Source organism: Coffea arabica, chromosome 4c (assembly GCF_036785885.1).
Source record: "Coffea arabica cultivar ET-39 chromosome 4c, Coffea Arabica ET-39 HiFi, whole genome shotgun sequence".
NCBI classification, from domain to species: domain Eukaryota; kingdom Viridiplantae; phylum Streptophyta; class Magnoliopsida; order Gentianales; family Rubiaceae; genus Coffea; species Coffea arabica.
Window position 1 is genome coordinate 5,863,762 of NC_092316.1, and position 25,194 is coordinate 5,888,955.

The following is a 25,194-nucleotide window of genomic DNA, read 5'->3' on the forward strand; positions in this document are numbered from 1 at the left end:
CCCTATCGACAAAGGAAGGGACAAAGTTTTTCTGCCTTTGTATCGGAGAGAAATTGCAATGTGCATAAAAAGTTGGAATACTTAATTCAACCCCATTTTCTCTGTTGAAGGCACATAGGCAAAAGTTTTCCATCCAAGGCACATTTTAGTTTCTAAAATTTGAAAATACCGGTTTCCTAATTTAATTTAGACATATATAGATTCTTTGAATGTTTTAGAGAGATAATTTTGTTCAAACTCTCCAAATTTGAAATACCTAGCTTTCTTACGTAAATCATATTTGTTTGAGATAGTAGATTTGAACTAGTTTTAAATTGATTAAACACAACTTGAGAACATATTGTATCAAATAATTTGGTTCCATCTTTTGATAAAAACATCCTCGGACCATGATTTTGAGTTTCACGATTCCAGTCAAATTTACTGCACAGGCAAAAAAAAATTTGATTGCTCGAGGTTCTTCTTCACCAATAACGAAGGCGCAGGTTAGCTGATAAAATTCATCCACAACAAGAGGTTCCACTCTTGTAGGTGGAGATGGAAGAAACCCTAGTTCTTAAACAGAAATTTCATCATCTCTCCTAGTGAACTTAGAAGTGTGTATGAATATAAAACACATGGCGTGATACTATTAAATCATTGTAGCACGTTTTGTGATGTAATGTATAAATTACTGTAGCATTTTTTATGATGTGATATATATCAGATAAAAAGATGGCTCGAATTATAAAAAAGTGAATTGAAAAAAATGTTTATGATACAAACAAAAAATTCTTTTGAAAACACACACACAGAATATATATATATATATATATATTAAAATATGAGTAAAAGTTTCCATATTTTACCTTACAGAGGCAATCTCTATTTCATGCTATCCAGGATGCCCACCACCTCTCTTGCGCTGATACATTACACCCTGGTGAGGTTAACGTTAACACCTAAACATTCTCCTACCTCCTCATATAAGACTGACTACACATTGCTCAACAACATTGCATACAAACAAATTAAGGGAATGGGATGCTGCTATACAGTGGTAAAGATTCAGCAAAAATTGACAAAAAGAGTCATGATTATTAAACACAAGCTCCATGCTCAGACACCTGCTCTCTACATATCTCTGCAAAAGAAAAAGGAAAATCAAAATCTACTTGAGACAACAATGCAAAAAATTTTGAAAGGAAACAATAGAAATGAACTAGGGATCATACCTCAAGAAAATGGTAGTCTTTCAAATCTTTTTGGCCTGGAACAATCTGACTTTATCCACCCAATTTTCTGATTCACATTGTCATATACAAACAATTGACCGCGTAAGGAGATATCTGCATAGACCAAGAAAGAATTTCATTTGTTGACAGAATAAAGGGATAAGAGACAACAAACAAGAAAATTGAATGATTTTAAGCAGAGAATAAAGAGCCCTTTACTAACTAACTCAGACTTTCAATTGCCTTACTAGGAGTCCTACCCCCATTCCAACTGAAAACAAAAATAGACAGATATGCCAGCTTAGAACAAAAGGCTTTAGTATTTGACATCGCCCCTTACTAACTAACTCAGACTTTCAATTGCCTTACTAGAAGTCCTCCCTGCATTACAACTGAAAACAAAAATAGACAGATATGCCAACTTAGACAAACAGGCTTTAGTATTTGACATTCTGTAGGTTCCAGTTTCAATGACTGTGGTCGTAGGTCATTCAGTCATTGTAACAAATAAATCAAACCAATATTAGAAACCAAAGCCATCCTTTTTCCTGTCCAAGAATTATCCCCAGTTTCTATTCTTCAAATCTAGCTTCAGGCTAACCTCAGTTGTAGAGAACAAAATTACCATAAGAGCTTATGTACGAATGAAACTTACCTCCAAGTATTAGAGAAGATCCATGCTGTACCTCACTTCCATCAAGAATACCCAAGCATATGTTACCTTTGTTCTACAACGGAAATTTGCTTATATTTCATTAAATGTCATCTAGAGAGAAAACAGGACAACAAAATTTGATTTGAAGCCCTTACATTTATGACCAAGTAACCTTCTGGAGGAATCTGAAGTTTTGTGGATTTAATCCACCACTTGCTTCGAAAATGAAGGCCTAGAGGTTTGACAATATGTCTTATATCTGCCACAGAGCTGTAAGAAAAGATTAACAAAGAGTATGTAGCATCTTCGTGAATGTGAATCATCCTACAGGTACCCCTAATATGCCCAATAAACCACACGTTTCCCTATTAGTCATGTCCACAGCTGAAAAATGTATTGGTCTTCTTATGTACATACGAATTCCACAGGAACTTTTTAATCATGCTCATGCTAGTTTAAACAAACGGACATCTAAACCAAGAATATTATCCAAATGTGATTATATACACTTTCTTCACTTTTGATGAAAAGTAAAGAAATGACAAATAGCATACAAAAACTTGTAACATAGTAACATGCAGATTGCAGCATTCTGTGCCTGAAGTAAGACCAAATCCTTTTCTATTGCTATTTGTATTTATCCTACATGCAGGAGAAAAGCAGATATAGTAGATCAGCTATAAAGGCTGAAAATACTTCATCACTACCCATACCCTAGCCCCATGCTTCAGTTCAAGCTTCAATGGGTTCCATCTAGTTATATTTCTAGTTTTCCATCTTTACACCAGTGCAATTTCTAAATATTTTACCTATTTGAGTCTATCCATTAAGCCATAAATGTCAACAGTGGTAAGCAATAGAAGAAAATTTGGGATGGATGACCCCTTCTCTTGCTGTCAATGAGGAAGAGCTAAATTGATAGGTGGCATCCATTTTGCTTGCCATCTTCACCACAGTAAAAATTCTTCACAACAATAAATTCCATTTTCAAATAATACCTCTGATAAGGAATCCATGATAAATTCAGCCCAGAACAATTACTTTTCTGCTACCATACCTTACTGGGAACTTAATGTGCCAACAAACGGGTAATGTATTATCTGATGCATCCTGGATGAGGCTTTCACCAAAAGTACCTTCAAGCTACAATAAAGAAATTTGTTACAAAACAGCTATAGTAACATGCAGAGAGCAAGCTTACATGAATCAATTTTCATGCAACTTACTTCGGCAACTAATTCATTGTATGCTCGTTTTGGGAAGTATGTATACGAACTACCACTGTCAAAAAGTACAACTTCATCATTGATACCACCTGAGCTAAGCCCTTTGCCTCCATAGGTAATTTTTGTCAGTGCTGTGTGATAAGAAGTTCTGAACATGAAAAGGCAAGTATTAGGATAGAATAAAAAAATGCCTCTTAAGAATTATGAAGAATCAAGAAGCTGAAATGTAAAAATAATCATTACAAAACTCTAAGGGCACTTAAGAGGTAATTTGTCAAACCAATGTTATGTTTATGTCAACCCATGTTTCCATTATCCCAGGTTAACGGGATTTACCTTTGTGATTCCTCTTCTTCCATCTATCAACAATCACGTTCCCCATTGTCATTGACAAACAATGTGTTTTCTCTTCATTTGTTATCTTGCTTAATGTTCTGCTTCTTTTAGTTTCACAATTGATAAACCAAAAACGGGAGAAAATATATCAGAAAAAGTCCTAATGTACATCCAGTGACATGGTGAGATCGAGAGATATGAAACATGTGGTTGCAAAGACCTGATTGCATATATGACTCAAAGTTTTAACTTTCTCATGTTCAATCAATCAGAAAGCATTCATTTGTCAAAGACAATGTAACTTTGCGAACAATCGAGAGTTCAACTGAGATCATACTGCAAATTTTTTGTTCATTATTATGCTTTTAATGGACTCTTTACTTCGCCTCTCCTTTTCCTCTTCTCACTGATACAACTAGACCTGCTATTGCTCAAACCCCTAAACCCTAATTGTAAATTCCTGTGCATCTATAATGGTGACCAATCCTAGCAACTATGTCTTGAGTCCAAAATCAAGACCCAAAAAATATAACCAAAATAAATATATAAATAAAATGATTGGTACTTCTGAGATCTTATACTTACATAAAAGGGATATTAAGCATTGGCACCCATGCTATCTGCTGGTATGGCACAAAGTCATTGCCCAGGAACATATATCCACCACCACCAGCTTCAGCAGCAAGGCAATGTGCTACTACATTTCTTACATTACCCTGGTTAGCCAACTGGGAAGGAAGGCTGATTTTCCCCCTGCTAAGTCCTATGATTCCATCTGTCTTTATGAGTGAGTTCAGAAGCAAGCCTTGCTGATCATAAGCACAGCTGAGAAACATAATACAAATACACCATTATAAAATAAGTACATAAGTTTAAAAGTCAAAGAGTGATGCGAGAAAAATTTTACCCAAACACAAAATTTGAGCTGACAATGGATCCATTTGAATTCCTCATGTGAAACTTATCCCTGGCAAGAACACCTATAGAGGAGCTATGATCAGCATATTCTATTTCATAATCACATTGATGACAAGTTGCACAGTTGGTTCGTTGATTGATTTGAACTTCAGCACAGTATGAGTCATCTGAACGGATGATTGTGTTTGCTGCGGGCTTGTAAAATGGATGTGCTCCCTGGAAAAATCATCATAATCACCATCCTATGAATTTAGTCCCAAGTTTTGACAAAAATCAGATTTTCCACCGCCCTCAGGAGGTTACTGATTTGAAACTAAGATGCTATTGAACTGCAACTTCAATTCCCCCCCTCCCCCCCGCCCCACACCAATGCCACAAAAACATCCCCTGATGAAAGATGCAAAGACGCTAAGAAAATTATCTCAACCAAATTAAGCAGTATATTGAGCATCACCTTTGCACAACTGGTACATGGAGCATCACACTGAATCCACGTCAGGTCACTGCCTGTATCCATATCTAGAAAATAGGGCCTTGGGGGAGTCCCCACAAGTACATATGTGTAGTATAACCTGTACAAATAAACCTAAGTCACTGACATCTGACACACAAACTTGCCAAGCACATGGGGTTATAAACAAAGTACTGAGATATCTTCCGACAGCGGGAGAAGCCACATGCACATTAACAATATTGAACTCATAGCAGTCATCCTAAAAATTCAGCAACTCACTTAGTTACTTAAACATCAATTATCATTCCCCTATATTTACTAAAGAACTTTATCCTATTAAATAATCAAGTATTGTCAGTTGCAATTGTTCAGGACAATAGGAAAAGGTAAGTAACTATTCATGTGCAGAAAGAGTGCAACAATGTGGAGAATTTCACCAACGTGTTTATCTGCTAAAACTAATAACTCAGATCCCAGAATCCAAGAGCTTCTCTTGACAGTATAATTGCTTTTATATGCATATGCCACAGGGGCTGCAATGATAAGACTAAGGCCTTCACCCAGACAAAAAAAAAACGACAAAAGTTATTTATGGACAAACATGTCCTAGTAGACTAATGGCACTCAACACATTAAAAGCACATGTAAGCATAAGAAGCTAGTTTCAAATTGAGAATAAAATCTATCTTAAACTCCACGCTTTACTAGTAACACCAATTGCATTTAACAAATACACACACCTCCTTGACTCCTTGAGCAAGGTATACAATAATATCATTCAACATGTAAATCTTCGGGGAACCTATAAAAGGAGGAAAAAAACTAATTCTTGGGGAGTTATTTACAAACAATAAGTACCTTAAATTGACTTGTGGTAATGTTTTCTTTATTGGCTTGCATCCATTATGACAACTTGCCTCAATCAAATCTCTTAATTCTAGTAAGCATCAATACCAACGAAAGTTAATCTAAGGTGGTCAACCAGCTCCCCTTCCATAATTCTCGAGTCACTGACAAGGTAGCCTAGCCAACTGTATGTTTGATCTCCAATCTCTAATTTGTCTAACGTAAATGTCCTTCAACTATGTGACCAGATAAGCAAGACAGACTTAAGGACCTTAACACCAAAAACTTCATAATAACAAAATCAGAAATCACCTTAAAGAGCATCAGATGTGCGTACACATTATGCACTCGATAAGATAATCTCATACAAAATAGAATGAAGAAGGAACATATCTAGTGGAATTAAGCTTTCAGTAGAAAAAGAATGTTACCCATCCGGATAAATGTTGCCCTTGAGAGGCAAAACAGCAGTCGAATCAATCTTAGACTCAGCAATCATAGATTTTAGAGACTTTCTTTGACTCAAACCATCACTCAATCTTATTTTACCAATCTTGGAATTCGATCCAACAAATCTCCCAAGCTTAATCTCAAATTCTCCCTGCAAACTACCACCAATTCCCCCCTTAGGAAACAAAGGGAATATAATAGTGTTTGACTTCTGATCGTCATCTATTTCACGTAATTCGTAAAGGGTCTCTTGAGAGAAAGAAACCCAATAAGATAAAGCAATCAAAGACATAAATACAAGCCCAAAAAGTGGTATTGGAATATAAAAGAGAAATCTTTTCAATGAAAAAGGTATCTGAGCATGAGTGCTCTGGCTGTCCTCTTGTGATTGTGAAGGCTGTGATGGCGGCTCTATTTGGTTTTGGTGGTGGTTCGATGGTGGTTGAAATTGTGATTCATCAGTCAGTGTAAAAGCAGTTATAGTTTTGCCTAAAGATGGATTATCTGCAGGAGGTAGTGTGATTATAACAATCCCTTTCAGTCGTGGAGACTCCTCGGTCTCTTCCATACTTTTTTCCTGTGTTTTTTTGGAAGAAGAAGTATATTAGGACTTGTAGGAGAGTGAAAACTGCAGAGAAGATGATAGGATGAAGAAGACCGAGGGAAGGAAGAGGCTTCTGGCTATGAATCTACTCTTCCATATCCCCGAAGGCCGAAGCGTGACGAGGACTCTAAGTAAAGTCTTCTGCTTTCTTTAGTAATGTGCAGAGTAACTTGACAGTCTTTTTCTAAACTAATACCAGTAGTGTTCCAGTCAACTGGGATAATGGTTTACCAAGTCAAAACTTGCAGAGTCGGTAATGATACAGGGAAGGGTGTCTTCATGGTTTTGTACTTTTTAGAATTTGGCTTTATTAGCAATGTCATATATTAGTAGCTTTGATGAGGTTCGTTTATACATGTAATTTTAGCGTGTATTTGGATTGTAATTTTTTTTTGAAAATATTACATGTTTTGTGAATATATTTAACAATTACTATTTATCTTATATATATCAAATCGTTATAAAAATTTTTTTATAAAAAATATAGAAAAATGCAATCTAAACAAAACCATTAATTTATGTTAGATTAAAAATATTTGAAAAATACGGTGATGAAAAACATAAATAATTTTTTTTGTGGAAAATTTCAATCCAAACAAGACTGTACGTATTTCTCCCAAATGGTTATTTATTAATTATGTCTAACCTATTAAAAAAAAAAGAGAGAAGCCTATTGTTCTAAAGGCCTATTGTGGAGGTAAATATTTCTCCGAAATATTTATTTATCAATCAAAATGTTCTCTAGTTTCCTTTGTACCGTTAAGGACCATCAGCTAGTTGTTTGTCAAGATCAAATAACGAATACAACTTTTTTCGAGGGGCAAAATCGAACATTGGCCTGCATTACAGGCGCACCAGAGAAATATTCCTACGCTCAAATGGTTAAAGGACGAAAGAGGGTCCACTGCACCGAAAACGTGTTGAAGGTTCGTCAGCTACCTTAAACTCGTGGCTGCTGCGACGCTTTCTACGAATCTCCATCGATAGCTATGTCATGAAATTCTTGTTTGCAGGTCTGAGCAAAATTTTGCAAATCATTTCAATCTAAAATAGTAATATGAACGCAATAATCAGTTCAATCTCGCAAAATTTTGCAGCATAATATTCTAAATCCATCCAAAAAAAGAGAAAAAGTATTGCCGTTGAACTTGAAATGCATCTGAACTTATCACGGCATGCATAAACCCAGATCTGCTCTAAAATAACCGAAAAAAGAAAAAAACCCCAAGTTCTCCCTCATTTCCAATTGAGGGAGAGAGAAATCAGGGAGGCATTGTTAGTTTGAAATTAGGATTGAAGAAATGGCGAATCGGATCTTCGAGTACTTCGTGGTATGCGGAATTGGGCCTGAGATTCGGACTTTGGATGGAGAAAGAGGTTACCACGGGAGCGAGTTCATTTATTTGCCCTCGCTTCTCGATCAGTATCCTCCCACCGATCACACTCTCTATCCCCCTCCTCCCCCTCAGCTCCCAACTGTAAGTTTATCCATTCCCAAAATTCTTCCCGAAATTCTGCTTATTTGATTAATTTTTGGTGCAATTTTTTTCTTTTAAATATGCGCATTTGAGTGCTGTTCAAATACTTTTAAAGCATTATTACTAAATAATCAAATTGAGCAAGACAATGTAACATCGGCCATATGAATGGCGTGACATTGTAAATCTACATGGTAAGTGTGTCTGCGAAGTAAAACAAGTTTAAGAACTGGTTCATCCAGTTTAGATTCATTGTTCATGCCTTGGTTGGTAAAGTGCGCATCTTGTGTTGGAGGCGCATGAGGTGAGGTGACTTGGATGATGAGGTGCTAGTTGTGCAGCTTTTTGAAGTCTGCATAGTTGGTTATTTAAAGTTTCGTTCTTTTTGGGAAGTTCTGTTCTGGGATTCTGTCTCGTAGGACTTGGCAAATGCTTCAAGGGAGAATTTTAGTTATAGGTTTGGGTTGTTTTTTATCTACGTATTTTAAATAGATCCCAGGACTTCAGATAAGTATCTGAAAGACATAATGTGGATGTATAGACTTGGCTACACGCGAAGATTAGTAGGAGTGCCTGGAAAAACTGACAACAAATATGGGTGGATTTGAAGAAATAGCCTGTGAATGAATTCAGAGAATTGTAAATTATTGGTGACATGTATAAAAAAAATTTTAGTATCTCGAAAGAAGCATAGACAGTCTTTATTGGCTTAAGACAATATTGTGGAAACTTAGTTGAAGGAATAAGAGAGTCGATTTCTTATGATGGGAAGTTTCAATTGCAGTAATCAGAAAGTTAATGTCACCTTCTGTTGTAATTTTGAAAAAGGAGAGTGTGCAAAGAAAAAGACATGATTATGAACAGCCCTGTTGCTGAGTTTTGTTCTCATGATAGCCATGTGTTTAAGAAAATGCTTAATTTGGGCCATCACTGCTGAAAAGTTTTAAAACTTGTATACATCTAAGATGGAAAAAATATTTGGAGGAAAAAAGCTTGTGCATAACAATTAATAATGAATGTTGGTATGATTTATTAACATGTAACAACAGATCCCGAAAAGACAAGTTTAAATGTTAATGATAAGTCACTCATTCTATGCGTATTTGTATGTTTACAATGAATTTCAGTTTGAATAAGTTGTTATTGTCTGAGGCACGCATTTTTTTCCTTGACCTGTCATAATTTTTTGGTTGGTATTAGTAATTAACATGGTTTATTTGAGTTGGGATTGCATAAGAAAAGCTATGAGGCTTGCAAACAAATGCAAAGGATGAATAGAGTATTCAGAGTTTTACGTAGTGCCTGGCCTCAATGCAATGTAGATCGGGGTATTACCTGAGCCCCAAAAGGCTTGGCAGCTAAATATGCTTTGTGTTTTTCGCAACCTCTTGAGATGTAGCTTACATGAAGTATTATGTTAGCATTAAAAAATTGTAGTATTCAAAGATAAAATTGGAAGAAATTCCTTCTTAGCTACTTTAAGTATGAGAAATTGGATAACTGGGGTCAAATTGGTTTTTGGGCAATTATATTGAAGAGAGGTATCTATTGCAGAAAGTTGACTTTATCTTGAAAAGTGAAATGGAGGAATATATGCTTTTTATGCGAATTTCTGCTATTATAACTAACCAAATACAACTTTTGTGAAAATTTAAACTTCTGAGTACTGGTAATATGATTTTCATTCGTGAAACGTGAAAAGTTTGGAGATCATGTCAGTCAAAGCTATTAATTTTGTTTCCGTTGAATGGTAAATCCTTTTCAATTGGAATTTCATTTTTGATAAGACGTTTAGTCCTACTGTGATGTGAACAAGGACACTGAGGAAATGATGAGGAAGTTTGAACCATTAATTCCAAGTTATTATATTCAAAATTAGATATATTCCGCATTTGGATAAAATGATTCTGTTGCATGGCAGTGCGTTTTACCTGCTGGTGTTCAATTCCATGCATCTGGCTTTGATTCTAAAGATCCTTCAACCTTTCCGCGGAACTATCCTATTGTTTTAACTGGTAAGAAGTCTCATTCATGCCATGAGTGTTCTCCCCTACAAAAGATGAAAGGGCTGGTTTTTCACCACATTTTCACCATTTTTTTTTAAATACAATTTGTGATAATTCTTCAAGTACTAAAGTTGTTCACTATCTTTTATCTTGGATGTGATTGTTCTTGCAGAGGGAGATGGGTCTAAAATTTATGTTAGTTGCATTGCTTTCCGGGATCCTGTTTGCGAGGATATTGTTGAAGCTTATCGCGTTGCTGCAAATTCTTTTGCTGATAAATGCATCTGCCTTGTTTCTCGTTCACCTAGTTTTCATATACTACGAGATGCATTGGAGGAAATTTTTTTGCTTTGTTTCTCTTCTTCTGGAAGTAGGTATGATGCAATCATGTACTTTTTCTTGATATTTTTGCAGTTAGGATACAAAGATGTTGCTTGAATGATGAATTTAGGATCATTTGTACATAGTGCCTATTTGTGTCAATAATGTACTTTTCTGCCTTGAAAAGGTAAGGTTGATGGGCTGCTCCTGAATTTGAGGGCATTGAATGACCATTTACCTTAGCATTGATCTTAGTTTTCTGTATTTAACTAAGAAAGGCCTGTATGTTTGCATCAAAGAAATGGCCCTCCTCCCTTTGCAAGGGTTTCTCAATGACATTACTACTTAGGCAATTTTGTTGCCTCTCTGCTTCTTTTCCCCTTTCCCAAGCCCCCCTCCCACCCGGCAATGTTTTTACATGAATTTGCTTTTTCAGAGAAAATGAAAAAGCACTTTCCAATTATTACTAAAGGAAAAGTTTATCTTGAAGATCTACTGTCAAATATCAAGAGTGAGGAAAAAGTTCCAAATGTGGTTTGGTGTGCATGTTTGTTCTTCTCGTGTCAGTCAGTGTGCCCCAGCTCATTGACAAGGAAATACACTTTTTTCCTTTTGGTTCTCTCAAATGCATAGAATGATGTTGCAATTAAAAAGGAAATGTTGTTTAGGATGGTCAATGATGTCGAATATGTGCACAAACATTCATTCCTAAAGTTAATGGCTTATTCTTTATTTAGGCATTGAAAGCCCTGGTCTCATTGTCTGAGGCGCTTAATACCAAAGCTTAAGAATAGTAGTAGTATAATGTGGCAGAAGTTAAGAGATAAAGCAATAACTATAGCATTGTCTCTAGAATATCATGACATCAGTTATATTTTTGTCAATAAACACGTTTCTTTAACCTTACTAAAAATTACTGCAGTACTATGACTTTTGTTTCGGGTAGCATTTCTAAATTCACAAGTCTAGTCATTCTTAGTGGATGGTCATGAGCTTTGAAGCGAAAAGTGTGAAGTACAAGGAAGCTTGGGGATCAACTTCGAGCTCTATAACATAGAAATTCTAGCCACAGGCTGTATTTTTCAGTCATGACCCATTTTCCACTAACTGCAGAAGTGTTATTCAATAAAAGAGCAATGTTGTTGTCTAGAGTTGATAAAACCTCTCGACGATCTGATTTAATTGCATCATGTATATTTACAAGTTTGTTGGTTGTATTCCAGTAAAAATAACCGATAAATATTATTGTTTTGGTTCTTTCCTTCTCGTGATAATAGTCTATGATTCCATTCCTTTCCAATAAAGGAGGATCGTTTCCCTTTTATTTCTTCTAATGCATTTAATGAGCTGAATTCTGCAACAATTTCAGCAAGCCATTATGGGATGTTATAGCATATCTGGTCTCCAGTGTACCTTTGCCTACTCCTGGAAAGGATCGAGTTCTGTTTGCAATTGAGGATAGCCTCCTTGCAGTTGAGGTTCCACCAAAGGATGGGCTTCCTCATGCTGATGTATGTGTTAGTCTGTTGTTCAACTTTAGTTTCCGGCTACTTTTGCTTGTTTTTTTATTTAGAATTTTAAAGTTGTCATGTTTTTGATAATCACAGCCTGTTGCTTGATGCCAGATATCATTTCAACCCTTGATCCAGTGTCTTGATGTTGACAATTTTATCAAATTATTTACAGCTGTGTTGCTTGAGAGGAGGATTTTACTTCGATCAAACAAGTAATTCTTTGTGATTTAGTTGTTGGAATTAGTTCAGTTGATAACTAATGGACTGAATATAGTCAAGTCTTTATTCTTCATCATTTAGTGGGATTTTAATTGCCATCGTCCTCATTCCCCTCCCCGCCAGTGCGCTAAAAAATTGAAAATTTGAATGAACATTTCTAAGTTATATCCTTTCACTTTACTGATGCAGGTATTCTCTTCTAACTCTGGTTTCGGAGGCTATATGCCATCTTATTTATCCATTTCGTTGGCAGGTAATTTTTGCAAAAAGCAACATAGTTTCACTCATTAGAGAAATCAATTGTAGGCCTAAGATACAAATTGCACAATTTGAATTGCTCATTCCATCCTTTTGATTTCCTGACCGACTAACATTAAATTGTTTTGCTGTTTCTTTTTTGTGCTGAAGCATGTCTACATTCCATTGCTTTTCTTCAGTGGAGTCGATTATATTGATGCTCCTACGCCGTATATGATGGGTCTTCATTCTGGTGTTGATACTTTTGGGCTAACAATGGATGGCGTAAGTTCTATACTTGAATTGTTAACAATAAGAATTTTAAACTACTCTCCGTCCTTGTTCTCCTTTTTATCTTTACCATTTGTTGCAACTGTTAATGGGTCTGTGAATAGGTGGATCTAGAGAAGGGTAAGTTTTGGAAGTGGCTAATCTTTTTTAGTGCATGCTTTTGGAGGATCTGAAAAGCTATTCTTTCTTTCACCTGATTTTTTACTTTGTGTTTTAATTAGGCTTGCTGTTCTCATCTACTTCCAGAAATTTGAAGTTTTTTAACTCTGATCTTTTTCACATTTTGATGTCGTAGGTAGTTGTTGTAGACCTTGAGCACAATTGCATTACCACATCTGAGGATATTCCTCCCATACCAGAGCCAGAATATAGCTCTTTGCGGGGGGACATAACGAAATTGTTGCATCCGAATGTTGTTGGCATAGACCAAATGAAGGCCACTCTAAGTAACTGCAAGGAGGAGTTTCTTAGAGGTAGTAGCAAGCCATGGGGAGAAGATCATGACCTTCAACTGAGGTGATTTTTGAAAGCCAACTGCAAGCTTTTATGAAATACGAATTGATTTCCTGGGGCTGACAGTTTTTTTTTTTTTTTTTTAATGTTTTAGCCTTGGTATTTTGGTTGCTGTACTTTTCCTTCTCTTTTTTGCATCTTCAGATCTAGTTCTTTTATGATCTTCGATTGCAACTTGCTGTTTGAAATCTTTTTCTTTTCCTGATATTTTCTTGATAATTAATGATCCAATTTATGGTAGTAAAACAACGATTGATCCAGCATTAGGGTTTAGGTTGTTTCAATCTGAACTAATGAGCAATTGAGTTTAAGGACTCAGAAGGTGTATGTTCAATGGGTTGTGGTTCTTATCCATCACTTTATCCTTTTTATTGAGTTTTCTTGCATAAGCATTTCTTTGTGAATGTTGTGCTTATTTATTTACTCAATTTCCAAATCTCTGCTCACATCCATATTGTGTAGCAAACTGTTCTGTGGATATGTTTCAAAATAAATTGGTCTCTTTTCTTATTTGCAGGATTATATTTCTAAAGTTCTTCGCATCAATATTAGGTGGCTACCGCAACTTTATAGTATGAAACTTTTACCTTGTGTAGGTACTTGATTTAGATTTACATTTAGCATTGTGACTAATAACCTTTTGCTGCACCCTTCTTAATCAGGAAAGTACCACAACTCTTGTCTTCAACACTCAGGCTTTCTTGAAGAAGCGTTCCCGGTCAACAAACCAGCCGCCAGATCCGATGGTAATCCAGAACGTTCTTGACTTTCAATAAGATAATTTTAGTGGTTGTGGTCTATTTGGAATCCTATATCTTTGCAAATTTGCTCTGTTATAAAGTCAGGTTTTTCAGCTTCAATTGAGAGAAACAGTACGCACTTTGCAGAATCATGAGAGAGTTTTGCTTGTTAAAGTGAACTCAACTCGTTTATGGACTAAAATGTTTTTCTATTGGTTTGTTTAACAGATCTCCCAATTTTTAGATTCTCAAGGGTTCTTAGATTATCTGGGGAGAGGCATAGGGTTTGAAGAAAGCAATATTAATTTGCTTGATAAGTTACAAGATGCAATTGGGAGGGGTCAAAGTCCTCTCTCAATCCTTCCATCTATTATGGGAGAGCCTGAGATTGTAACTATATCTGACTATCGTGCAGGATCATCAGGTATTTTTTTGTGTAATTAATTACTGGGATCTTACCACTGCGTTATGAGTTTGAAAATACCAAAAGAGTAATTCATGCTGGATATATTATTTGAAACTCTGGTTATCAGGCTCGGATGCCAAATACTGTTATGATAGATTCCCTTCAAACATCTTAAGCGAAGAAGAGGAAGTAAAGAGAAAACAGATTCTAGCTACTGCAAGTGGGGCCCTTGAGTACTCTGGAAAGCATGCTCCTGGGTAGTTTCATCTGACAAATTAATGTTATTTACTGATATTAACATGATTGTGCAGATGCTTTTTTATTTCATTATTTTGTTTTCCTTCTTTTTTCAGCTCACCTTCAATCTTTGCTGGTCAAGATTCTAAGGCTGAAAGTCTCAGTCCAAGGGAGAGGGCAGTAAGTGTTCTAAACTGATGCTTCCGGTTCATAAGTGACAAGGCTATCCCTTGTCTTAAAGATACCAAAAATATTCTGTCTTACAGGCTGAAAGAGAGCGCATGGTTTTGGACATCAAAGTCAAGTTGCAGGTAAACTGGTTTTCTTTTTATAACCTTTATTCTACCAGAATTTTCACTTTGTAGCACCTTTTGGCTGTACCATGTGATTATAGCCTTTTTTCCGAAGACATTTGGAAAAAGGAATTCTGAATTAAATAATAATAATCCCGTTTCCTTTCCCTTTTCTGGAACAGTAGATTCTGGTGGAAAGAATTTCCCAAGGAAACTGTTAGTTCTTGATTTTTCGAACTTAGTACAAGATGGAATTTACATTCTGGAATAAATAAGTTTTGGTTACCTTTTCTGTTCATTGGTGTTCTGATGGAAATTGAATATTAGCAAAGTAACAAGTTCCTTGAAAATGAAAATCTCTGTTAAATTTTGAAAATTTTAATAAAACAAAAATGCTTGTCTCGGTTGGCAAGAATTGCCTTAAAGAGGACATTCAAGTAATTTCACAATACAGTGCTGTTCAACTCTTTTTCCTTTATTTGAGCTGGTATATATTTCTATTACTGGTTTTTCTTGATGCATGGTTTCCATTTGTATTTTCTTTCTACATCAGGTCAAAATTCATCCTTTTGGTTTTATTTAAAAATGTTCGTAGTTAGAAGTTATCGGGTTTAAGTAATCCTGCTTTGTTAGCAATAGTTCTGGAACAAATTGAGCTATTCTGCCTGCAGTTACCAGCTTCTTTAACTAGTTGCAGTGCTTTCATGTTTTTATTTATGTTTGTCAGTGCTTTCATGTTTTTATTTATATTTATGTTTTTATTTATTTATGTTTTTATTTAACTAGTTGCACATGTTACTTTACCATGTTTGTCAATCAGATGTGCACTAGAAATCAGTTAATGCAAAAAGATAGAAGCTGTTAGCTTTTAAAGTTGTTTCATGGATTTAACATGATTGTAAAATATGTATACGTATGTGGTTATTTGTTTCAATTATCTTTCCAGGCATGAGTTCAGGAAACGCCAAAGAAATGGGAATGGTTTAACATTTTCTTTAGAAAGGGTTGTTACTCTTACATATGCAAACTATTTCTCATGGCCTCATTGATGAATAGGATATAGTTTTACTGAAGATCAGGGTAATTGTATTTTTGCTATACAGAAGTTTCTTCTTTTGTTAAAAAGTCTTTAGCTGAACATGTTTGGCTTTTTTAGCCTAAAAGTTCTGTAGTGGTCTTATTTCAAACTTTAACCTGGAAAATTTTCTTTGCAACTAGGGGTTATGGCTACGTCTTCTCAAACTGGGAAGCACTGATGATCCACTTTCATCATTTGAATATGGAACAATCCTTGGTATGTTTTTAAGCATTTATATTTTTTTTGGGGGAGGGGTGGATTTGTCAGATATCATTTTCTTTGTTCGTGTAGTTTTAAATGTATGAAAGCCATCTTTGATTTTTCTGGTTTATCTTTATAATCCTCTCAGCTTTGATCGAGTCGGATGCTGAGGGCATTGGTGGTAGTGGCTTTGTTGAATGTATAAGGGAGCACATTCACTCGGTTTGTGGTGCAACTAGGAGAGATTGATTGAATGGTATTCTGCAAGTCTCGTGGAACTCACTTTTATCTGGTTTTTGCGCAGGGGTGGACCTGTCAATTGACTGAGGAGCAGTTTATTGCCGTGAAGGAACTGGTGTGTTTAGCTTCATGCTATTGATCTGATAGCCAAGAGCTTAGTGAGAAATAATGTCTTAGCGGTTATGATTTGATTTACTTACCAAAACACTTGGTTAATTAAGAGTTATTGCTGCTTTTATATACTTCCCAAGTTCAGACTTCAGAGATGTCTTTTATCTTTCAAAGTTTTGATTCTCTACTCCCCTTTCATTTTGAGTGTTTTTGAACTTCAAAATTTATTATGATTAGGGGTAGAGCCCATCAGTCCTTTTCTTTAGTGCAATTAATGATTCAGAACTCTCATCAACCATGATAACTAGAGGACTATTTTCTAGAGCTCCCCAAATTACAGAAAACTCTTATAGGGCAAAGCTTTCATGAGAAGACTAACAAATTATAGGTCAACGTGGCATCTTTGGATAAGATTTCTTACCGTGAGTTATTTTGCAAAATTTCAGCTCAAAACAGCAATTACTCGTGCTACTTCTCGGAATGACATGGCTACCATCAGAGATGCCCTTGAAGTTTCAGCTGAAATATACAAGAAGGATGTGAACAATGTTTCGGACTATGTCCAGCGACATCTTCGTTCTCTTCCTGTGTGGGACGATTTACGGTAAGTATGACACCGTCTCACATTCTTTTTTAATAGGGTTAGTGTAAAAGCTAGGTAAGTACACTTTAATATATGAGATCGTGTATATTTGTCATGTAGCCTTTTTTTCCATCCTATATGATTATGACTTGTAAGTGCATTGTCTATCGTTCGTAGGCATGTTTCCACTTACACATACACGTTGATAATATTTTTTTTAAAACGAAGGAATGACTGTTTGTTTATGCATTCTTTAATTTTCATCAATTGTTGGAAAAAGACCAAGGATTTCCAGGCAAATTGGCTTGCAAATCCAAATACATAACAAACATATGTGAGATGCCTTGGCATGATCTGTGGAGATCTGATTCTATGATATGTTAGAGTAGGTTGATTTGCTGATGTATATACACATATAAATTCCATGGTCATTAATTTTATTCCTGTGACCTCATTCTTGTTGCAGCTTTAAAACTCAGGAAAAGTGATGTAACTTTGTCCAAAGCTAATACCACTCTCAGACAAAATGAACCATTACTATCCAAGTTTTACAGTTCTTTTAGTCAATTGTTCTGCCAAATTTTAACTTTCTCTTTGTGGTTATATTTCAGTTTCTGGGAAGGGTATTTTGACTATCTGTTGGACCGCTTCTCCAGCAAGTAAGAAGTCTTGCCAATACCTCCCTCCCCCCCCCTTCTCTCTCTCTCTCTCTGTTGTAGGTTTGCATTAATGATAGTGCGTATAGCTGCTTCATTGTGGTCATTCTATCTGCTTCTTGTGTTGTTGGTTCTCATGGGCTACCGGAAACACTTTACATGTGCTTTAATGTTTTAATGTGTTTTCCTTTTACACTTTCTCATGAAATGCTTCCTTTTGATGCACTTGGCAGCTCACTCCATGCATGTGACATTGTGGTGTGTTTTTTATTTGCTTCTGGCATTTTTTAGAATGTTACTACCCAGACAATTTTGGTTGAGCCTACACCAGATGGTCCAGCTGCCTTTTCTTTTCGTCTAATCTTGTCATTCTACATGCTTGTGCTTCTTCTGGGTTGACAAGTATTGCAGTATAACGTCTCAATCTCCTAGATATAATGCTGTAACTATGTTATTACTCATCAATATAATAAATATTACTAACAACTCGAAATCTCTGGGTTGCAAATTAATTTGATACCTATTGGAAAATCAATCTTGATCACCTGTGTAACGCTTGCCTGTAATGTTTTAATTGCCTTTCCCCAGCAGATCTGCGAAAAGGAGAAAAGATCAAAATTTGATACCAGTTAGCATTATTAATGGGCTATTATATTACCGAATGGTTAATTAAATAAGCTTTTTCTGTTAACTTGAGCTTTTAGATGAGTTGTTACTTAAGTGTGTGGGTTGTTTTCCTCCCAAGTTCGACCTTCTGCTCATTATCATGTCCTCATTGCTGCTTCATATAAAACTTCAAGTTCTGAAACTCTATCCTTTGTATCACTGAATGTTTAACCTCATTAATTACTTGAGAGTTGCAAGTCTCTTTTTAGGTCGCTTTTTGAAAGAGGATTAGTTATAAAAAGTTCTAATTTTAAATTTCTAATATTGATTTGTCAGATCTGCGAATTATGCAACCCTGGTGACAACTCAGCTAATCGTTATGGCTACACACATGGTACCTTTTTTGCTTTACCTCATTTTTTAATTCATACCTACCTGAAGCCCAAAAAATGACATCAAAAAGGAAAAAAAGGGAAAAACTAAGAAAAGAAAATCTTTTGTGCAAAATGCTTGAGCTCCAAGTCATCTTCTCTTATCGTTGAAGGCTGGGCTAGGACTTGCTGACACTGATGCTTGGTCTTTGATTGAAACAATTGCCGGGAAGAACAACATCGGTTATAAACACATGGTGAGTTATGCTTACTCTCTCTCTCTTTGATTCCTATTTTTAGCATGTTTTCAATTTTTGCATCTTTAAGATCTTTCTGGATCTTTATGTCCTTCCGAATCTTTCTTGTAAAATTGATAATTGTTTGACTGCTAAATTTGTTCCTTTTTCTCATTTCACCAGATAAAACTTAGGGGATTTCTGGCTCATATTCGGCAAATATGTATTGGTTATTGGGGAATCTATTCTAGCAAGTCCCAGGCAGTGCCATTGTATGGATTGGCTTCTCCACGCCCTGATGCTGCTAGTGAAGTTGAGCAACCAGCTGAGGCATCTGGTGTTGGACGAAGCTGGGTCCAAAGCATGTTTAGCAGGGACACCACATTGAGAGCCAACTCGTTTAGCCGTGTTCGCAAGTGGACTTCTGATACTGGTAATATAGGTCTATAGATCTCTTTGGCAATACCTTCCAAGTTTGCTGTTTCATGATTATATTATTCATATGTGAATGTAGGAGTAAGTGAGAATGGTAAGCAAGAACCATCTGCTGCTGGGCAAAAGAAAATACAGACTAGTGTTCGCACTCTTAGAGGTCATACAGGAGTGGTCACTGCTTTGCATTGTGTAACAAGTAGAGAAGTATGGGACCTAATTGGTGACCGTGAAGATGCAGGTTTCTTTATCAGTGGTAGCACAGACTGCACGGTGATGATCACATGGCTTCCTTTTTAAGATATTTTGGATGAGCATCATTAACATTGGTTAACATTTTTAACTTCAAATTTCTTTGGTATCTTTTCTGCCAGTTTGTGGGGAGGGGGAAGGGATGGGGGAGGGGGAAGGGATGGGGGAGGGGGGGGCCAGTGGTGGGTGGCAGAAGTGGGGTACTGGTGGTGGGTGATGGGGGAAGTGGTAATTTGGGCGTTTTGGACAAACACCAATTGTTCATAAGACTTCTACACTAAGCTAAAGTTTTAGACAGACCCCCTAAAAACTTGTTTGCCAAGCATGCCCTTGAGTCTATGTTCTGTGAGGTCTCATGGCCTTGGACAAATATCATATGCTACTACTTAGTACTTGCATGTTAAGCTGGAATTGTTGATCCTCTTAAGTTTTAGCCATAGATTGGATATTTGGAGAAAGATTAAGGATTGGGCCTGGATCTTGGATGAAGTAGAAAAAATGAGTGGGCGAATATATATGTATATTTGTGTGTATATATCTACACACACACACACACATATCTAAAGTCTCCTTTGGATAAGATGTTATGTGTGCAATCTTACTCCGGCAGTTTGAGTTCCATGTAATCAATAGTATTCCTCTTTTTCAAATGATGCAGATTAAGATCTGGGATCCAAGTCTTCGTGGTTCTGAACTTAGAGCAACTTTAAAGGGGCATACTAGGTATTTTATATGACATTATATTTCTTCCCAAAAAGCTCTCTTTTGTTAACTGATGTTTTTGATCTCCTGTAATGCTGATGGTCTACATTGTAGTTAATTGCTTGTTTCTTTGCCAGTGCCACTTCATGGCTAACATTTGATATGTTTGCTTTCTGTTTGTGCAGAACAGTTAGGGCAATAAATTCTGATAGAGGAAAGGTTGTATCTGGATCTGATGATCAGACTGTTCTTGTATGGGATAAGCAGACTACTCAGCTTCTTGAAGAGCTAAAGGGCCATGATGCACAGGTTCGGTTAGAGCATTGTATCTCAGCTTCTATGTCTTGCATCTTTAGCCAGTTTTGTGTTTGTAGTTCCAAGTTCCAACTGTGAGGAATTCAACCAATGTCCAGGAGAAACAACTACTTCTCTGTGCTTGTGAACGTTTGTAAAGATTTTTTTTTTGTTGGGGGGGGGGGACCGTACAACTAAACATTGGGTGTGGAAAACAGTTGGCTCTTATAATTCTGGAACTCAATTCAACTAAGGCTCTAGCTGTTGAATGTTGTAGTAGATTAGTAAATTAACCATGAGAAGAATCTTTTTCTTTCACATGAAGTTTCAGTTAAAGAGTGTGTGCTGACGGCCAAGGGAGCCAAGCAGATTAAGGTGGTAAAGAAATAATAATTTGCCTTTATAGTAGGTGACATAGTGATATTATGTGCGGATTGTAGGGAGTTACTATTTGACAGGGATGCCAATCGTGCTGGTGTACAAAACGAAGTGTTAGAATCTGGAAGACTAACAACATAAATGTGAACTCTGGTTGACATCATGAGTATGGCTTGTTACTACAATTCTTTTTTCTTGATACCTGCAATTCAAAAGAAAACAAAGTTTTTGATTTTTTAGGTTTGCCTCTGACAAATTGAACTGGGAAAAGAAAGATAGACTCTGATTTATTGTTTCAGCTTTTACATTTTCATGTAAATTTGGAGTTGAACATTGGACTTCTGCCTTATCTGATGTAAATTTAAGTATCAGCATTTGTGCCTGGTTGAATTTATTAGTTATTTGTGCATGGGAACAGAAACTCTCACCAACCTTGTAGTGCTAGGTGCTTCATGGTTGGGGTTTACCTGGATCTTGAGAATTATGGTGCCAACATAAACCTAGACATAATTCAAATGTAAAACAGGAACAAATTTTGTTCGATACTTTGTTTTAGTGAAAGGCGATTGTATTGTGATATCTTCGGGAAAACTAGTGTAGCTAAATATTAATTACAATTTTGTTTAGCTTTTGGATAATTCAGTAAATGCGACTGAAAATGTGCTGTATCAAATGATATTTATTGGAGTATATACCTTGCCTATTTACCCTGCTTCAAAAATTCACTCTTCTTAGGATTGTGAACCTCCTTTCCTGAGTTATAAACATTCCGTATGTTATTCCCTTTTCATTGGATGTTTTTCAAGCTTACACCCCTTGTCCATTTCTTGCTGGCAGGTCAGCTATGTGCGAATGCTGTCAGGTGAACGTGTCCTTACTGCTGCCCATGATGGGACTGTAAAAATGTGGGATGTAAGAACAGATACCTGTGTTGCTACAGTGGGTCGTTGCTCTAGTGCTGTTCTTTGTGTTGAATATGATGACTCTACTGGGATCTTAGCTGCCGGTGGCAGAGATTCGTATGTCTTTGATGGATTTTGAGTTTGGTATAGTTGTATGCCTTTGAAATGGACCTTATTCTGTGTTTTTTCTTTGGCATTGAAGGGTCACAAATATTTGGGACATACGAGCCGGAAGGCAGATGCACAAGCTTTTAGGGCACACAAGTTGGATTAGGTGGGTAATGGTTTCAAATTCTTTCATACTCCTTGGTGTATATGGCTATGAAGGTACTGTCAACAGGAGGCTTAATGTACAGGTCAATTAGAATGGTTGGAGATGCTGTAATTACTGGGAGTGATGATTGGACAGCACGGATGTGGTCTGTTTCTCGAGGAACATGTGATGCTGTTCTAGCTTGCCATGGAGGTCCAATCCTCTGTGTAGAGTATTCAATCTCAGATAAAGGCATAATAACAGGTTTGAAATCATCCTTCTTGGTGTTTGTTTTTCTTTACTTTACCATTCTATTACATTCTGAAATGCCTAAATTTTCAGGCTCAACTGATGGACTGCTGCGCTTCTGGGAAAATGATAATGGTGAGAATAAAAATCTTTCAGCTTAAATTCGAAAGAAACCCTTCTTTCAGAAGCATTTAACACTTTTCTATGACAAACTTACCCTCCATGTCCTCCCCGTTGGACTTGTGAAAATAATCTAACGAATAGCTTACTTGTTTGTTAATCATGCAAGTGAATTTCCTTTACTTAATCTCTTTAGGTATACTTGTGTACAATTTTGTAAGATAAAATTACATACATTGGACAGTTGAGACTTGATGATCACATAAACTGTGTACTTTTGGCACGAGAAACAGCATGAGCATTTTTCTACTGTTTAAGTTTCCAATAATACTTTATAAGACAAACAGGATTCATCTTGTGTGACAGGGAATCACTTCTAAGACCTTTTGCAGATTCTGAATATTGGGTAATTAGCTAAGTTTGAAATACCGAAAGGTTTTCCCCATCCCTGGATCTTTAAGGTCTGGCATAAGACAAATATGACAGTGGGCAATCAGCCCCTGATATTCATGCTCAGATCCATGCAATACTTTCACTATAAAATTGGTTTTATATTCTGTGTTTTTTCTTTTGCCATTAAATCTTTTTTTTTTTTTTTTTACATGAACTCAATTTATGTGGTTTAATCTATAATTTGGCTGTATGTTTTTGCATACACACAATTTGAATTTCATTTGGAGATGGTACAGAATATCTAATATAAATTTTTATAATTTTGACTCTAATGAATGTGCATATTTCCCCTTCGATTGTCCAGAATGTTGCTGCTTGTTCTTGTATATTAGGACTAATACCAATAGCACTAGTGGTGTTACTTATGACTGTGTGGAAAAATTTCTCATTTCCATAGGCATGCATTGCATTCTGGAGGTGCCTTTTTCAGATGTTTTGTTATATGGTCATGTTGGTTGGATTATGTTGGGAGGGGGACTGTTCTCTGAGGGTGTATTTTGGGCAGACACGTACACATTTTTAATTCTCCCATCGTTGAACACCTATCTAAAACTATTTTGCCTGATCATACTTTTTAGGTGGTCTTAAATGTACAAAGAATGTTACTGTCCATACTTCTTCAATATTGTCTATAAATGCTGGGGAACACTGGCTTGGAGTGGGGGCAGCTGATAATTCAATGTCACTCTTTCATCGGCCTCAAGAGAGACTTGGTGGTTTCTCTAGCACAGGTGCAAAGATAGCTGGGTGGCAGCTTTACAGAACCCCACAGAAAACGGTTGCAATGGTTTGTTCTTAATCTCAAAAGTAGCTTTTCTTCCTTTTTTTTTTTTCAAATATTGCCTAAGGTGTCGGAGCTTCTTTATGGTTGTTTTTTCTTCTTTGTGGTCATTCGTGATCAGAGAATCTCTTTTCATGTTTTCAGGTAAGATGTGTTTCTTCAGATCTTGAAAGGAAAAGGATTTGTAGTGGTGGGCGAAATGGGTTGCTTAGGTTGTGGGATGCTACCATCAACATATAAAAGCTTAGTATTTGCCTCTGATTCTTCTGTGTTGTAAGTTCGATGTGCATAAAATTTTGTACAAAGGAACTAGATCACATTCAACTAATAGATTGATTTGTTGATGTTAGATAGTAGTTGTGCGTGACTCACTCAATTTGGATAATGATTGACTTTGTATTGCACTATAATGCAAACATATTTTGCTTATGCGCCAGTAGGAGAGCTCGTTATTATTGGTTTAGTGCACAATTTGTACTGGGTATGGATGTGGTAAGTTGGTAGCCGTCATAAGCATGGATCTTTTTTTGTTGTGAGTGGATCCTCAGAGACTTCAAAAGATTTCATGCTGTAAACTACTAAAACAAAAAATCCAGTTGAATACATAAACATCAACTCTATATTGACGCCCTTGCTGCTGTTGATTAATGGATCACATGGGATAGTTTGAAGCCCTTGCTGCTGTTTGATTATTCCCAGTTTGACTGACTGACTCACTACTTTGTTATTATCTATTTTTCATTCAAAAACCTCACTGCATATGGCCAATTCCACAATTGAGTAATTCTAAGCCAGCTCCTTGCATCACCACTCGAAACTAAACGTCAGAGCTTTTATTGCTATGATAAGATGTTGCAATACGAAATGCATAATGGGTTTTTGCACCAGAAGCCGGTTTCTCTGAACTCACAGAATATGCATTCTAACCAGAATGGGAATCCGTTACCAGCATTGATGGCAATGTAGTGTTGTTAGTGTCACTAAAATATATAGTGCTGGACCTTTTTGGTTGAGTTCATGGTCCGTCATACAAAGTAGGAGAACCTTATGGTTTATCTTTCTCTTTTGTGTGCATAAGTTTAAGGCTGCTTCCTGGTGGGTGCATAATATGAACAGATCAATTTTGATGACTAATCATGCGCAGACTGATCACTAATCACTTGTACAGTTGGCTTTGTTCGAAACAAGTAGACCTATTTCTTTTAATTTTTTTTCCCAATTAATTGTTAATTTCTATGGGTTGTCGATGAATGACAGACTTCAAATCAAATAGAAAAGGATTTGACTTAGAAGACTTCGGCCATGGTTGATTCCATCCAAAGCTCAGCCCTACTAATC

At 36.3% G+C, this 25,194-nt stretch overlaps 2 protein-coding genes across 2 annotated transcripts; one reads left to right on the forward strand and one right to left on the reverse strand.

Annotated features, from left to right (window-relative positions):
• Positions 1-824: 824 nt before the first annotated feature.
• LOC113740132 (aspartyl protease APCB1-like) lies at positions 825-6,833 on the reverse strand. The gene is made up of 10 exons (XM_072045728.1): positions 6,081-6,833; positions 4,804-4,921; positions 4,339-4,565; positions 4,017-4,256; positions 3,096-3,243; positions 2,927-3,012; positions 2,025-2,139; positions 1,870-1,942; positions 1,215-1,328; positions 825-1,123 (listed from the first exon to the last, which is right to left on the reverse strand). Exons 1-9 carry the CDS (start codon positions 6,665-6,667, stop codon positions 1,216-1,218), a joined length of 1,707 nt encoding a protein of 568 aa, XP_071901829.1. The 5' UTR covers positions 6,668-6,833; the 3' UTR covers positions 825-1,123; position 1,215.
• A 947-nt stretch (positions 6,834-7,780) lies between these two features.
• On the forward strand, positions 7,781-24,292 carry LOC113741740 (DENN domain and WD repeat-containing protein SCD1). Its single transcript, XM_027269348.2, has 31 exons — positions 7,781-8,181; positions 10,103-10,196; positions 10,360-10,561; positions 11,878-12,019; positions 12,134-12,234; positions 12,431-12,494; positions 12,650-12,763; positions 13,065-13,285; positions 13,800-13,854; positions 13,945-14,028; positions 14,251-14,446; positions 14,556-14,685; positions 14,782-14,845; positions 14,932-14,976; positions 16,177-16,252; positions 16,386-16,459; positions 16,542-16,592; positions 17,035-17,192; positions 17,783-17,830; positions 18,770-18,827; positions 18,978-19,061; positions 19,224-19,473; positions 19,555-19,745; positions 20,383-20,447; positions 20,612-20,735; positions 21,936-22,117; positions 22,203-22,274; positions 22,357-22,517; positions 22,596-22,637; positions 23,654-23,862; positions 24,001-24,292. Exons 1-31 carry the CDS (start codon positions 8,005-8,007, stop codon positions 24,094-24,096), a joined length of 3,630 nt encoding a protein of 1,209 aa, XP_027125149.2. The 5' UTR covers positions 7,781-8,004; the 3' UTR covers positions 24,097-24,292.
• Positions 24,293-25,194: the final 902 nt, after the last annotated feature.